Source organism: Amphiura filiformis, chromosome 14, assembly GCF_039555335.1.
Source record: "Amphiura filiformis chromosome 14, Afil_fr2py, whole genome shotgun sequence".
Classification (NCBI taxonomy): Eukaryota; Metazoa; Echinodermata; class Ophiuroidea; order Amphilepidida; family Amphiuridae; genus Amphiura; species Amphiura filiformis.
The window spans coordinates 44,142,079-44,157,688 of NC_092641.1; the positions used below are offsets into that span (position 1 = coordinate 44,142,079).

The following is a 15,610-nucleotide window of genomic DNA, read 5'->3' on the forward strand; positions in this document are numbered from 1 at the left end:
AAGGAATTAACACACTGCTAGGCACACACACAAATGGACACCCATCTTAATACGCGATACATGATATGCTTATGCAAAATGTGCGTAAAATACTTCGTACTTCAATGCGGACAAACTGAATCATCATCATCAAACAAAATTTCAAAATTTGGATGATATTGATCATCAATACTCAATGAGTATTGATCACCACCTACCTTCTCCTGGACAATACCATCCAGGCTCACATGGTGTACACTGTGTGTAGTTATACAATCCAGTCTTGTTGCTGTAAGTACCAGCAGGACACAAGAACTCTGCCTCATGCTTAGTGCCTTCAGGGCAGTAAGAACCTGCTGGACAGATGGTAGGTACTGAGACGCCGCGGAGACTGACAGAAATGTTGCCTGATTCTGTAATGTTCCATGTGTCCAAGATTTCATAGTCGCCTGTGGAAAATAAAAGTTATTACCTCAAAATCAATAATATTGAAAAAACATGTTAAAAACAATCACAAAATATTTTTTAATTTAAGACAAACACTGTCAATTGACAGTGAAATTTTTTACTTCAAGAGCTAGAAGTGAGCTATAAAAGTGGCCAATGGCCAAGATTATATATCAAAGACTCTACAATATGAGGACAGTCATCAGTCAGTTTGGGAGGTGCCACTAGGATGGCCAGTCTAATTATGGCTTCCTTTATAACAGAAGTGGCTACTTACCAAAAGCTTTACAGTATGATCCTTGAGGACAGACATCACAGTCATCCTGCTTCCAATGAGGTTGGAAGGTGCCACTAGGACAGCCAGTCTGGTTGTGGCTCCTTTTGAAACAGAAGGGGCCAGTTGCCATTGGCCAAGATTACTTACCAAAAGCTTTACAGTATGATCCTTGTGGACACACATCACAGTCATCCTGCTTCCAATGAGGTTGGAAGGTGCCACTAGGGCAGCCAGTCTGGTTGTGGCTCCCTTTTGAAACAGAAGGGGCCAGTTGCCATTGACCAAGATTACTTACCAAAAGCTTTACAGTATGATCCTTGAGGACAGACATCACAGTCATCCTGCTTCCAGTGAGGTTGGAAGGTGCCACTACGACAGCCGGTCTGGTTGTGGCTCCCTTGTAGACAGAAGTGGCCAGGACTACAGCCAAGATCTGTAGGTTGCGGAGTGTCTTGGCCACCTGGGCAGTAGTAGCCGGCATAGCATTCAGCTGCTGGTGTCGGCAAGCCATATTCATCGCAATACCAGCCTGCTGTACAGGCCTCACAGTCTGTGATGTTAACATTCTCCTCTCGATCTGGAAAATATATCAAGACAAGAAAACAATTTCAAACCTGGTTCATGGTTGGAAATACATATCTGCCAAGATAATTACACCATACCCAGTGATTTAGCTGCACAAAAGTGTGTAAATGTGGTCAACTAAATTCAGTTTTAGTACTGGTATGAAGTTTCACTATTTTTAATAACAGACGGATGTGCTGTCAGACTGGCTGCAAAACACAAAGAAATTAGACACACAACATATAAATTAGAATAATAATCTACTTCCAATATTTTTTGAGCAGTAATATCTATTCACATCATTACAGAGAAACAAAGAGATAGAGAATTAGATATAAAGATAGCAATAAATGACAGATCTAGAGAAGTCAGACAGACAAGACAAGACAAGACAAGACAGTCACTCAAACACACAAACCTGAAAATGTTCCTGGTGGACAAGGCTCTTCAACTTGAGTCCCTTCAGGACAGTAATGTCCTAGACTGCATGGCATTGGATCAGCCTCTGAAGCACTGCCATTACAAAAGAATCCCGCCAGACATGGGCCATCAGGTGTCGCATTCTCGTTACCATCACAGAATTCCCCAGCAGGGCACGGAATGGGCTGGTTGGATCCGGTTGGACAATATGTACCTGGAGTAAAATAAACACAAAATAGATGTCATCTATTTTTGTCCAACAAAAGAGATTTTTTAATTTCACAGAGATTTAGCCTTTCATCTCAAGTATAACAGCAACAAGTGAACTGGCAATCTACACTGGTGAATTTTGATTTGGGCAGCCAAATCCTAAAACATGCATTTACTTGTTAACCTCAAATGGGCTTGAAATGACCTTCAATTTATTGACACATAATGCTGATTATTTCCACAAAGGTTCACAAAAATCCAACTATCTTTACTAATTTAACCTCAGATGATCATGCTAGTTGTTCAGCATGTTTGTTCACCACTTTGAAAGACTAATTCAACTAACAAAATAAAGTGTTTCTATATACTTTTGCTCTCAAATTTTATTGCTGCAAGCCTCACTTCAAGGAACATTGATATCAATCCTCAAAATAATGGGCTATTCTGGTAGAAATTCATACACCCTGTATGAAAGACATGGCCTTAATGTTCCACACAGGGGGTGTAGATTTCAAATGGAGTCACCCATTCAGGGAACCTCATTTAAAATCCACACTCCCTGTGTGGAAGATGAAGATTAAGATTAATGTCATGTCTTCCACAGGGGGAGTATGGATTTCAATTGGAATAGCCCAAATGAGGCCGTTCAATTGGTGCTGATCAATAGAATTCAGAATTTTTTTGAATAGTTCTCTCACCTGGTGGGCAGATAGCTCCCGTCTCATTTAGTGAGTACACTGGGCATTCAGATACCGAATATCCATCAGAAATGTTGACATACAGGTGTGGTTTATCAGTGTAAGCTCCTCGGGTACAATACCAGCCAGCGGCACATTCTCCTGTAGGAACCTCATTGGCATCACCTTCACAGTATGTACCAGCTGGAATGATATGCAAATATATGCAAATTAATTTTAATCCACAAATCAGCAAATTTTTGAAATGACAGGCAAAAAATTCTGGAAATAATCCAGTACAAATCAGTTAAAACTAAAATAGAGAAAACATAATCAAAATTAAAGAACAACATTTCATAAAGTACATTGTTACAAAATCGGCAATAAACAGAAAATGGTCTAGAGCCGACTTTACTACCACTTCGTGGTGGATGGTCACATATGTGCTTCTTTTGATAATACTTTCAAACATTATACTGAAGGAATTGGATAGAAACATTTGCACAGTATTTTTTGTGGGACCTGAGAGCACATCAGACATATTGAATTGCATTCTGAATACAGGGAATGTCCTTTTGATATCAAATAATTTGGTGTTTTTTTTGGGAAAAAATCTATATGGTCATGTTTTTTATACTGGGCACCTAAAAAGGGCGGCTCTGTTGCATTCTTAATCATCAAGACGTGTTTACATGCATGTAGCTTGTTTATTTGATATTTATTATGAGCTTGTTTGTTTAGTCTTACTATTTTTTTCCTTAGACATTGGTCTTTCAATTTCTGAAACAAAAATTAATGATTTTCATTTGTACTAATTACTGTAACTCGTTAAGTCTAATTAGTCAGGGGTGGATCACAATGCTGTACAATGGTGATCCTCCGCCACATGATCTTCAATAAACATTATTGATGGATTTCTACTTGTTTCTGTACTTGATCTCAGCCAAGTGATATCATGTTTAGCATTCATTGCCTCAGTATTTGTTAATTAGACAATTAAAAATTACTAATTACTTGTTGCTACATAATAAAGTTTGTTGACCTCTATGTATTTGAATAGGATTTAATGTAGGCAACATTCAAAAGAATGCCACGGACAAACGAAACATGATAAAAGGCTTCAATTTCTTAAGCAGACCTTGGTTGTGATCCTCTTTACTTCAGTAAACTAAAAACTAGTAAAACATAGAAAGTTTGCGACAAATCTGAAAGAGCGCCCTCATGCTCAATTTTGATCCAAAAAGTCCATTTTTATGAAAACGCTTTGTCAAATTCTCTTTTAACTTTCAAAACTGGATTGTTGAGCTTATTGTACATCTAGTTACATGCCTCAATCATGAAAATTTGCATCTCCAGTGCCAGATAAGGGATGTTTTAAAGAAATTTATATAAATATTGACAGATTTTTGACCACACTGTATCTACATAATTGAAGTACTTGACCGCTAAAAGTTCCATATGGCTAGGTGGGCAATTAAGTTAACTATATTAAACATGTGTCAAAACTTTACATTATCAATGTACGTCGAGGGGTGACACCCCTAACTGAATTAATATTTTCATTCTTATTTTGCTTGTTACACCTTGTATATTATATAGGTCACCCTGTATAATTACTCCCATTGTATGGTTTCTGAAATCGTCTGAGTATATGCTCTCAGAATATATCCTTTTATTGGGTTTTAATGTAAACTTTTGAAGTTATAGTACCAAACCTGTAAAAGCATGTGATTTGTTTGAAAAAAACACATGCAACGTAACTGGTGCCCAACATAAAAAACATGACCATATCTTTAATACGAAAGGTCAAAATTTTCATATGATGGACCGCTTTTCATCCCAGCTACATACACTCTAAGTACATATCATTAGATTTATACAATTAAGTTTGAGGACTTCTAAATTTCAAAAATATAAATTTTTAATCATTTGCCACAAAATGTGTATTATATCACAAATTATCATCAGGACATTCCTTGTATTCAAAATGCAATTTGATATGTCTGATGTGCTCTCAGGTCCTACAAAACACATGTGATATTGTCGCTATCTGAGCCCTTAAAGCTAGAATTATAGGAAAAATGTTTGTGACCTTACCTCAGAAAGTTTGAAAATGGCATATATACCATTTTGCATCTGAACCATTCAATTTAATTGTTTTGTTTTGTATTGTTTTGTTTAGTATCTGTGTTTTGTTTTGTTTTGACCACATGCAATTGGTATAGAATTTCTACCATAGATGCCATTACATGGAGAAATTGTTATGCCTGACTCTCTTGGGCTCAAAATATAGCATTAAGTTTCAGATGGACTCAAGATTGTAACCTACCTTTGCATGGTAAACAGTCAAAGTAGTCATCGGCCATTGATCTGTTATTGTATGTTCCAGCAGGGCATGCATACTGAACAGCATACTCTGTACTCTCAGGGCAGTAGTAGCCTGTGAAATAAACAAAGTAAACAAAACAGGTTAGACTATTATACACATTTGTTGGTTGTATTAGTCCAGCATTCCAACTAGTTAACCCAGAAATGCCAACTAGTTAACCCAGAAATGCCAACTAGTTAACCCAGAAATGCCAACTAGTTAACCCAGAAATGTCAACTAGTTAACCCAGAAATGCCAACTAGTTAACCCAGAAATGCCAACTAGTTAACCCAGAAATGCCAACTAGTTAACCCAGAAATGCCAACTAGTTAACCCAGAAATGCCAACTAGTTAACCCAGAAATGTCAACTAGTTAACCCAGAAATGCCAACTAGTTAACCCAGAAATGCCAACTAGTTAACCCAGAAATGCCAACTAGTTAACTCCAGAAATGTCAACTAGTTAACCCAGAAATGCCAACTAGTTAACTCCAGAAATGTCAACTAGTTAACCCAGAAATGCCAACTAGTTAACCCAGAAATGTCAACTAGTTAACCCAGAAATGCCAACTAGTTAACCCAGAAATGCCAACTAGTTAACCCAGAAATGCCAACTAGTTAACCCAGAAATGCCAACTAGTTAACCCAGAAATGCCAACTAGTTAACCCAGAAATGTCAACTAGTTAACCCAGAAATGCCAACTAGTTAACCCAGAAATGCCAACTAGTTAACCCAGAAATGCCAACTAGTTAACCCAGAAATGCCAACTAGTTAACCCAGAAATGCCAACTAGTTAACCCAGAAATGCCAACTAGTTAACCCAGAAATGCCAACTAGTTAACCCAGAAATGCCAACTAGTTAACCCAGAAATGCCAACTAGTTAACCCAGAAATGCCAACTAGTTAACCCAGAAATGCCAACTAGTTAACCCAGAAATGCCAACTAGTTAACCCAGAAATGCCAACTAGTTAACCCAGAAATGTCAACTAGTTAACCCAGAAATGCCAACTAGTTAACCCAGAAATGTCAACTAATTAACCCAGAAATGCCAACTAGTTAACCCAGAAATGCCAACTAGTTAACCCAGAAATGCCAACTAGTTAACCCAGAAATGCCAACTAGTTAACCCAGAAATGCCAACTAGTTAACCCAGAAATGCCAACTAGTTAACCCAGAAATGCCAACTAGTTAACCCAGAAATGTCAACTAATTAACCCAGAAATGCCAACTAGTTAACCCAGAAATGCCAACTAGTTAACCCAGAAATGCCAACTAGTTAACCCAGAAATGCCAACTAGTTAACCCAGAAATGCCAACTAGTTAACCCAGAAATGCCAACTAGTTAACCCAGAAATGCCAACTAGTTAACCCAGAAATGCCAACTAGTTAACCCAGAAATGCCAACTAGTTAACCCAGAAATGCCAACTAGTTAACCCAGAAATGCCAACTAGTTAACCCAGAAATGCCAACTAGTTAACCCAGAAATGTCAACTAGTTAACCCAGAAATGCCAACTAGTTAACCCAGAAATGTCAACTAGTTAACCCAGAAATGCCAACTAGTTAACCCAGAAATGCCAACTAGTTAACCCAGAAATGCCAACTAGTTAACTCCAGAAATGTCAACTAGTTAACCCAGAAATGCCAACTAGTTAACCCAGAAATGTCAACTAGTTAACCCAGAAATGCCAACTAGTTAACCCAGAAATGTCAACTAGTTAACCCAGAAATGCCAACTAGTTAACCCAGAAATGCCAACTAGTTAACCCAGAAATGCCAACTAGTTAACCCAGAAATGCCAACTAGTTAACCCAGAAATGCCAACTAGTTAACTCCAGAAATGTCAACTAGTTAACCCAGAAATGCCAACTAGTTAACCCAGAAATGTCAACTAGTTAACCCAGAAATGCCAACTAGTTAACCCAGAAATGCCAACTAGTTAACCCAGAAATGCCAACTAGTTAACTCCAGAAATGTCAACTAGTTAACCCAGAAATGCCAACTAGTTAACCCAGAAATGTCAACTAGTTAACCCAGAAATGCCAACTAGTTAACCCAGAAATGCCAACTAGTTAACCCAGAAATGCCAACTAGTTAACCCAGAAATGCCAACTAGTTAACCCAGAAATGCCAACTAGTTAACCCAGAAATGTCAACTAGTTAACCCAGAAATGCCAACTAGTTAACCCAGAAATGTCAACTAGTTAACCCAGAAATGCCAACTAGTTAACCCAGAAATGCCAACTAGTTAACCCAGAAATGCCAACTAGTTAACCCAGAAATGCCAACTAGTTAACCCAGAAATGCCAACTAGTTAACCCAGAAATGCCAACTAGTTAACCCAGAAATGCCAACTAGTTAACCCAGAAATGCCAACTAGTTAACCCAGAAATGCCAACTAGTTAACCCAGAAATGCCAACTAGTTAACCCAGAAATGCCAACTAGTTAACCCAGAAATGCCAACTAGTTAACCCAGAAATGCCAACTAGTTAACCCAGAAATGCCAACTAGTTAACCCAGAAATGCCAACTAGTTAACCCAGAAATGCCAACTAGTTAACCCAGAAATGCCAACTAGTTAACCCAGAAATGCCAACTAGTTAACCCAGAAATGCCAACTAGTTAACCCAGAAATGCCAACTAGTTAACCCAGAAATGCCAACTAGTTAACCCAGAAATGCCAACTAGTTAACCCAGAAATGCCAACTAGTTAACCCAGAAATGCCAACTAGTTAACCCAGAAATGCCAACTAGTTAACCCAGAAATGCCAACTAGTTAACCCAGAAATGCCAACTAGTTAACCCAGAAATGCCAACTAGTTAACCCAGAAATGCCAACTAGTTAACCCAGAAATGCCAACTAGTTAACCCAGAAATGCCAACTAGTTAACCCAGAAATGCCAACTAGTTAACCCAGAAATGCCAACTAGTTAACCCAGAAATGCCAACTAGTTAACCCAGAAATGCCAACTAGTTAACCCAGAAATGCCAACTAGTTAACCCAGAAATGCCAACTAGTTAACCCAGAAATGCCAACTAGTTAACCCAGAAATGCCAACTAGTTAACCCAGAAATGCCAACTAGTTAACCCAGAAATGCCAACTAGTTAACCCAGAAATGCCAACTAGTTAACCCAGAAATGCCAACTAGTTAACCCAGAAATGCCAACTAGTTAACCCAGAAATGCCAACTAGTTAACCCAGAAATGCCAACTAGTTAACCCAGAAATGCCAACTAGTTAACCCAGAAATGCCAACTAGTTAACCCAGAAATGCCAACTAGTTAACCCAGAAATGCCAACTAGTTAACCCAGAAATGCCAACTAGTTAACCCAGAAATGCCAACTAGTTAACCCAGAAATGCCAACTAGTTAACCCAGAAATGCCAACTAGTTAACCCAGAAATGCCAACTAGTTAACCCAGAAATGCCAACTAGTTAACCCAGAAATGCCAACTAGTTAACCCAGAAATGCCAACTAGTTAACCCAGAAATGCCAACTAGTTAACCCAGAAATGCCAACTAGTTAACCCAGAAATGCCAACTAGTTAACCCAGAAATGCCAACTAGTTAACCCAGAAATGCCAACTAGTTAACCCAGAAATGCCAACTAGTTAACCCAGAAATGCCAACTAGTTAACCCAGAAATGCCAACTAGTTAACCCAGAAATGCCAACTAGTTAACCCAGAAATGCCAACTAGTTAACCCAGAAATGCCAACTAGTTAACCCAGAAATGCCAACTAGTTAACCCAGAAATGCCAACTAGTTAACCCAGAAATGCCAACTAGTTAACCCAGAAATGCCAACTAGTTAACCCAGAAATGCCAACTAGTTAACCCAGAAATGTTAAACCAGAAATGCCAACTAGTTAACCCAGAAATGCCAACTAGTTAACCCAGAAATGCCAACTAGTTAACCCAGAAATGCCAACTAGTTAACCCAGAAATGCCAACTAGTTAACCCAGAAATGTCAACTAGTTAACCCAGAAATGCCAACTAGTTAACCCAGAAATGCCAACTAGTTAACCCAGAAATGCCAACTAGTTAACCCAGAAATGCCAACTAGTTAACCCAGAAATGCCAACTAGTTAACCCAGAAATGCCAACTAGTTAACCCAGAAATGCCAACTAGTTAACCCAGAAATGCCAACTAGTTAACCCAGAAATGTCAACTAGTTAACCCAGAAATGCCAACTAGTTAACCCAGAAATGCCAACTAGTTAACCCAGAAATGCCAACTAGTTAACCCAGAAATGCCAACTAGTTAACCCAGAAATGTCAACTAGTTAACCCAGAAATGCCAACTAGTTAACCCAGAAATGCCAACTAGTTAACCCAGAAATGCCAACTAGTTAACCCAGAAATGTCAACTAGTTAACCCAGAAATGTCAACTAGTTAACCCAGAAATGTCAACTAGTTAACCCAGAAATGCCAACTAGTTAACCCAGAAATGCCAACTAGTTAACCCAGAAATGCCAACTAGTTAACCCAGAAATGTCAACTAGTTAACCCAGAAATGTCAACTAGTTAACCCAGAAATGCCAACTAGTTAACCCAGAAATGCCAACTAGTTAACCCAGAAATGCCAACTAGTTAACCCAGAAATGTCAACTAGTTAACCCAGAAATGCCAACTAGTTAACCCAGAAATGTCAACTAATTAACCCAGAAATGCCAACTAGTTAACCCAGAAATGCCAACTAGTTAACCCAGAAATGCCAACTAGTTAACCCAGAAATGCCAACTAGTTAACCCAGAAATGCCAACTAGTTAACCCAGAAATGCCAACTAGTTAACCCAGAAATGCCAACTAGTTAACCCAGAAATGCCAACTAGTTAACCCAGAAATGCCAACTAGTTAACCCAGAAATGCCAACTAGTTAACCCAGAAATGCCAACTAGTTAACCCAGAAATGCCAACTAGTTAACCCAGAAATGCCAACTAGTTAACCCAGAAATGCCAACTAGTTAACCCAGAAATGTCAACTAGTTAACCCAGAAATGCCAACTAGTTAACCCAGAAATGCCAACTAGTTAACCCAGAAATGCCAACTAGTTAACCCAGAAATGCCAACTAGTTAACCCAGAAATGCCAACTAATTAACCCAGAAATGCCAACTAGTTAACCCAGAAATGCCAACTAGTTAACCCAGAAATGCCAACTAGTTAACCCAGAAATGCCAACTAGTTAACCCAGAAATGCCAACTAGTAAACCCAGCAAATTTTTACCACAAATACGGAATTCCAAATTTATTCAGAATTCCAAATTAATTCAGAAAACTGGCATCTCTGGTAACCAGTAATATTCTATGAAATAAACCAAACAAACACAAACAGTAAGACTATACGGAACACAATTTTTGGTTGTATAATTAGTAATCCCTCACGTCAATACATATCTTGGGGAATTCTTTCGAATTCTCTGTCTAAATAATTTGTTCATATTTCTGAGACTTCAGTTCCAGGACAGGAGAGGACCCCTATTTTGGTTTTATTGGTTTATTTTGGTTTTAAGGGTGGTCTTAACCCTGGAATTATGGAAACTTTCGGGCTTCATAACTGCTAAATTATTAGTCTAAAGAATATAAAAGTATACATTTTAGACTGGAAATGACTTGCTGAATTCATCTGTGAGGTCCAATTTGGGCCAAAATGCTCATTTTGAGAAAATCCCAAAAACGGGTTTTTGGCCCAAATTTTTCAGTAACGTAACAAAAAAAATTGTTTGGCCAAAATTTTTTTTTTATTAATTTTAAAAACTAGATAAAAATATCTAGGGAGCGTTTTTTTTTTTTTTGAATTTTGACCAACTTTGAGAAATTTGCACCAAAAATGGTAAAAAATGCAAAATTTTCAAAAAATCATAAAAAGCCTGATTTTCGCCCAAATTTCAAATATTTTTGGTGAACAATTTTTTTTGTTACGTTGCACTAAAATTTGGGCCAAAAAACCTGTTTTTGGGATTTTTCCAAAAATGAGCATTTTGGCCCAAATTGGACCTCACAGATGAATTCAGCAAGTCATTTCCAGTCTAAAAATGTATACTTTTATATTCTTTAGACTAATAATTTAGCAGTTATGAGGCCCGAAAGTTTTCATAATTCCAGGGTTCAGACCAACCTTAAGGACAAAATAGACAACATACCTAATTAGCTCAAAAGTTAAGTTTTTATTTCTCATTTGGGGAAAAATTAATTTGAGTAACACATCACGGTGAACACATCCATTCATAATACAGAGTAAAAGTTGACATAATGACCTCTTCACAGAGACAGTTGAAAACAAAATAGATTTTGTTATTATGATTTTCTTATCTTCAATTCTGTGAACATTTGGCAAATTTACACACAGTATATTGTACTCATCTACACTTGGCAGCTACATAATGGTAGCTATCGCACTTGCCCAATTCTGGCACTGAGCAGTTGTTATATCAATTAGCTTTGCAAGATTGAAATGGTAAAGTTTACCCAAGTATGTTTACATCCAAGCCAAGTTTATTTCTCTTTGAACAAGTAGATAACAAACAAATACTCACCCTTCCAACATGGTGTATCCAGATATGTAGTTGAGTTAGCCGGACAGTAATAGCTTGGTGGACAGGCAGTACATGCAGCTTGAGTGGTGAGATCATTATAGGTACCAGCGGCGCAGCCTATGGCCTCAGGGGTCGCTCCAGGACAGTAGGTGCCCTCAGGACATGGACCTGGAAGATATGGTAAGAAAATTGTGTTTATAGATTGATTCAATTCATATTTGTCATAAGGGGATTAAAACAACTTTAAAATCAAGATACTTCTAAGAATTTTTTGAAGAATGTTTGTAGTATGTATGCTTTTTTGTGGTCCTTTTACAATTATACTACAAGAAGCATCTTCATTCACAAGAAGTTTTAAGTATGTTTAGTAAAAATAAACCAAGAAGGTAACTGTATGATAGCACTGTAGCAAATAGTCACACTTCAGCTCAAATCTGACTACATCAGTTTGGGGGCGCTGTGAATTCACACACTCCTCTGAATGCAGAGACCCGGTCTGCACAATCACATACCTGGGTCTGTGATTTCACATACTTTTCACTTGTTTAAATTTTGGCAGCAAATAAAACACTTGGGCAGCCGTTTTGGTACATTAGATAGTTAATGAGCTCCTTGGTTCAAATTCAACTGTGCAAATTAACAATTTCTATCTGAGCACTTTTTTAAAGTAGAGCAATATGATGCAATAAAGCAGAAATATTCAAAAAACTTGTAGCATAACCTTGTCCACAGTTTTTAAAGACATTATGTTGTTGTATCACATAGGAAATATTTAAACCACAACAATATAAATAACAGTATGTAAGCACCTTGAAACAAAACTAGATAAAAATGCAGTAAGAAGTTAGCAAGAGTATTCAAAGGAATCTTTGAATTCACAGTGCCCCTAACTGACATACAACACTTGATTGTCAAGACAAGTGAATATTAAAAGAAACTAAATCATACTGTTAAACACTGTGATCATGCAATACCACCCTACAATAATCAATAATGCAGGGTCTGTAAACAGCCTTTCTTAGTTCCATTGGCAATGAATTAAATAAAAGTAAGTGAATTCAATTATTGTGCTGATAATTTTTTGTGCTATGACAATTTTAAGCAGTTTTATTTAAATTCTTACTTAAATTTGGCTAATTTAAATTTTGTCCATGTGGGTTTATTAGATTCTTTAATTTTGTGTAAGCTTTCCAGAGTGCCAAAAAGCGCAGAAATTAATGTACTGTGAACATTTCCACATTAACAGTTGCCTCTACTTACCTCCCAAACCTGTATTATTGTTATTAGGTGCAGGTGTATCTACACCAATCTCACAGTAGTATCCGGGTGCACATGGTCCTGTTACATTCCATATACCGGTCTCGCTGCAGTAATAACCGGGATCACACTGTGTGCATTCATCAGCTGTGGCTAACATTTCCACTGGGCCATAGGTACCTGGGGAGTGAAAAAAGAATGATATGATTATGTTTATGAGAGCAAAAACAGATGCTCTTGCAAGCCTGCTGAATAAAACTTCCAAAGGGTTTAACAACCACTGCAAAGGGGGTAATAATAATAACTGATAAAAACTTGTGCCACACAAGATGATTACATTCTTTTGACATTCAAACAACCTTTTCTCTCCTTTCTTTCCACACTTTATCTCTGCCTTTCTCAGAAAAACAACTTCAAAAATTCAATATGAAACTGACACTTACCGAGAAAGTAATATATGTCCTACCTGCAATATATTCTTTGGTTCACCTCAAGTTTGGTAGTGATGTCACAGCTTCTTGTGGTTGTGCCGTAAGCATGCAGACCCCTTGTGCGTGTATTCTGCACACGATTTGATACTGCTATCAGTGAAATACATACCTACGTCACTACTGAACTTGAGGTGAACCAATGTATAGTGAGCAATAATAATTATTTTCAAAACTTACCGATAGGACAAGATTCATAGTCAAATCCTCTTGAAGGTGGACAGTAGTGACCAAGTGGACATGGGTCTGGATAAGCCTTGTTGACACAATAGTAACGTGCCGGACATGGGTTACAAGCATCGGCTTGGGTGTGATTCATATATGTACCTGGACAACAAAAAGGAATGATATAGTATTAGTGACCAAATGGACTCGGGTCTGGGTAAGACTTGTTAACACAACAGTAACATGCTGGACATGGGTTACAAGCATCAACTTGAGTATTGCATGGTTGCAAGTTATGTTTCTGGACAAGAAAAAAGTTTTTGAGCCTGTCTTGGGTTATTAATGTTCTGTTTGCACATCTTACTATAATTCAACTAATATTGTGTGTTTTGTCAGTTTTAATCATACGGGAGATTGAAGAAGGGGTGTTATAACCTATATTTTGTACACTTTATTTTGTAGTGTCTTTAAGAAATTGATTTTGTTTTTAGTGTACGGTAGTGTAGTATAGTTTTGATCTTACCATCAGCACAAGGTGTATACCAGTTGCTATCAGCTTCACAGTAAGCACCTGCTGGACACTCGTCACCTGTCACGCCATCTCTGGGGGCGCTGTTGTTAGCGCGACCAACGCAGTAGAAGCCTGCATCACATACATCTGAAGAAAAAAATATTAGGAGTAACTAAACATGATGACAATAATGCTATAAAGTGACCAATCTGGCTGCAGGTTATACAGAGCTATTCCAGTTGAAATCCATACACCCCTATGGAAGACAAAACATTACTCTCTCCCACACAGGAGGAGTAGGTTTCAAATGGAGTCACCCATTCAGGTAACTCTATTTGAAATTCACACACCCTCTGTGGAAGATTAAGGTCATGTCTTCCGGGGGGTGTATGGATTTAACCCTAACACTGAACCCTGCTTTTTGATATCGGAAGTCAAAGAAGATCCGAAAAAGTCAAGAAGAAGAAGAATTTTTGACTTGTTGGCACCCCCGGGATTCAAACCTTTGACCCCCCGCATGCCAACCACACAATCACGGACCGGTAGCTACACAGGTTATTGCTGCCTGGCTAGCAATTCCGTGAGCATATCACCCTGGGATTCATGCATGCGCAGAATTTTTCATCGTGGTATTTTGTGGTACTAACAGGTGTTAGGGTTAATCTGGAATAGTCCAAGCCCAAGATTCTCCAATTACTCTTGTGGATTCTTCCTCCAAAGTAAAATTACACTACATGATGATGATGTGATGCAATCCGATCCAGTCATTTTGTCATCAGATAGTTTTACATATCACCTAATACTCTATTATCCTCACGACCTATTACCAATTCTATTACCCTCACAATCCATTATTGAAAATCACATGCTGTAGTTTGTTAAAATGCATCACATAAAAAAGAACTATATTTGAACTTTTGTGCTCTGAATGCATATGGGTTACACAAGGTTACACATATAATTTCCTGGCGATATGCACTGTTACTTGTGCTGTGGATACTGTCTCTTTAAATCGCACCATTTTTGCCGTAAAATAATAGAAATAATGATTGTTGCCTTATCCTTTACTCCTAAATAATGAGTTCCTGGCAGTAAAACTGTTCAAATTATGGGTTGGTTCGTCTGCACCTCACCCATTATTTACGGTTTTACTGCCTCGGACACATAATTTGGGTGTGAAAGAAAGGGCATTATCCATTTATTTCTTAAATATAAACTTTCCTTAAAATTCACAACACACATACATTGAATGAAAACCCCTTGACTGAGTCAAAGTTTAAGAAATCAATTATTTCAATTTTCCATTTGTTTATCATATAAAAATCTACAAATAATAGTAAACATACCCGTATAGTTTGTTTGTCCCGGTGTATCACAGTATTTTCCACCTGGACAATCCAAGCAATCGTCTTCCTCCACCATGCCAGTGTCATCCCTATATGTTCCTATAGGACATGCTACTGGGGAGTAGGTTCCATTGGGGCAATAGCTACCAGCAGGGCATATATCCCCATAGCTCTCAGTGAATGGATTGGGATCTATGGCACCCAGGGTACAGTAGTGGCCTGCATAGCATTTGCCTGTTGGCTCAGTTAGACCTACAAAAACAAGTATTATTAGAGAGTTATGTTGTGATATATTATGACACAATTAGGAGACAAATATAAAGTTTGTTCGGCATATATAAGGTGGAAAAATAAGACTCATA

At 37.9% G+C, this 15,610-nt stretch overlaps 1 protein-coding gene across 1 annotated transcript in view; it reads right to left on the reverse strand.

The window, feature by feature from the left end:
• Positions 1-15,610, reverse strand: part of LOC140170155 (uncharacterized) — a 122,713-nt gene that overhangs the window by 102,070 nt on the left and 5,033 nt on the right. The window contains 10 exon segments of the mRNA XM_072193475.1: positions 198-428; positions 999-1,280; positions 1,686-1,901; positions 2,596-2,778; positions 4,904-5,014; positions 11,482-11,649; positions 12,742-12,918; positions 13,407-13,553; positions 13,915-14,049; positions 15,249-15,500. Of these exon segments, the coding sequence (XP_072049576.1) occupies positions 198-428; positions 999-1,280; positions 1,686-1,901; positions 2,596-2,778; positions 4,904-5,014; positions 11,482-11,649; positions 12,742-12,918; positions 13,407-13,553; positions 13,915-14,049; positions 15,249-15,500 (1,902 nt within the window).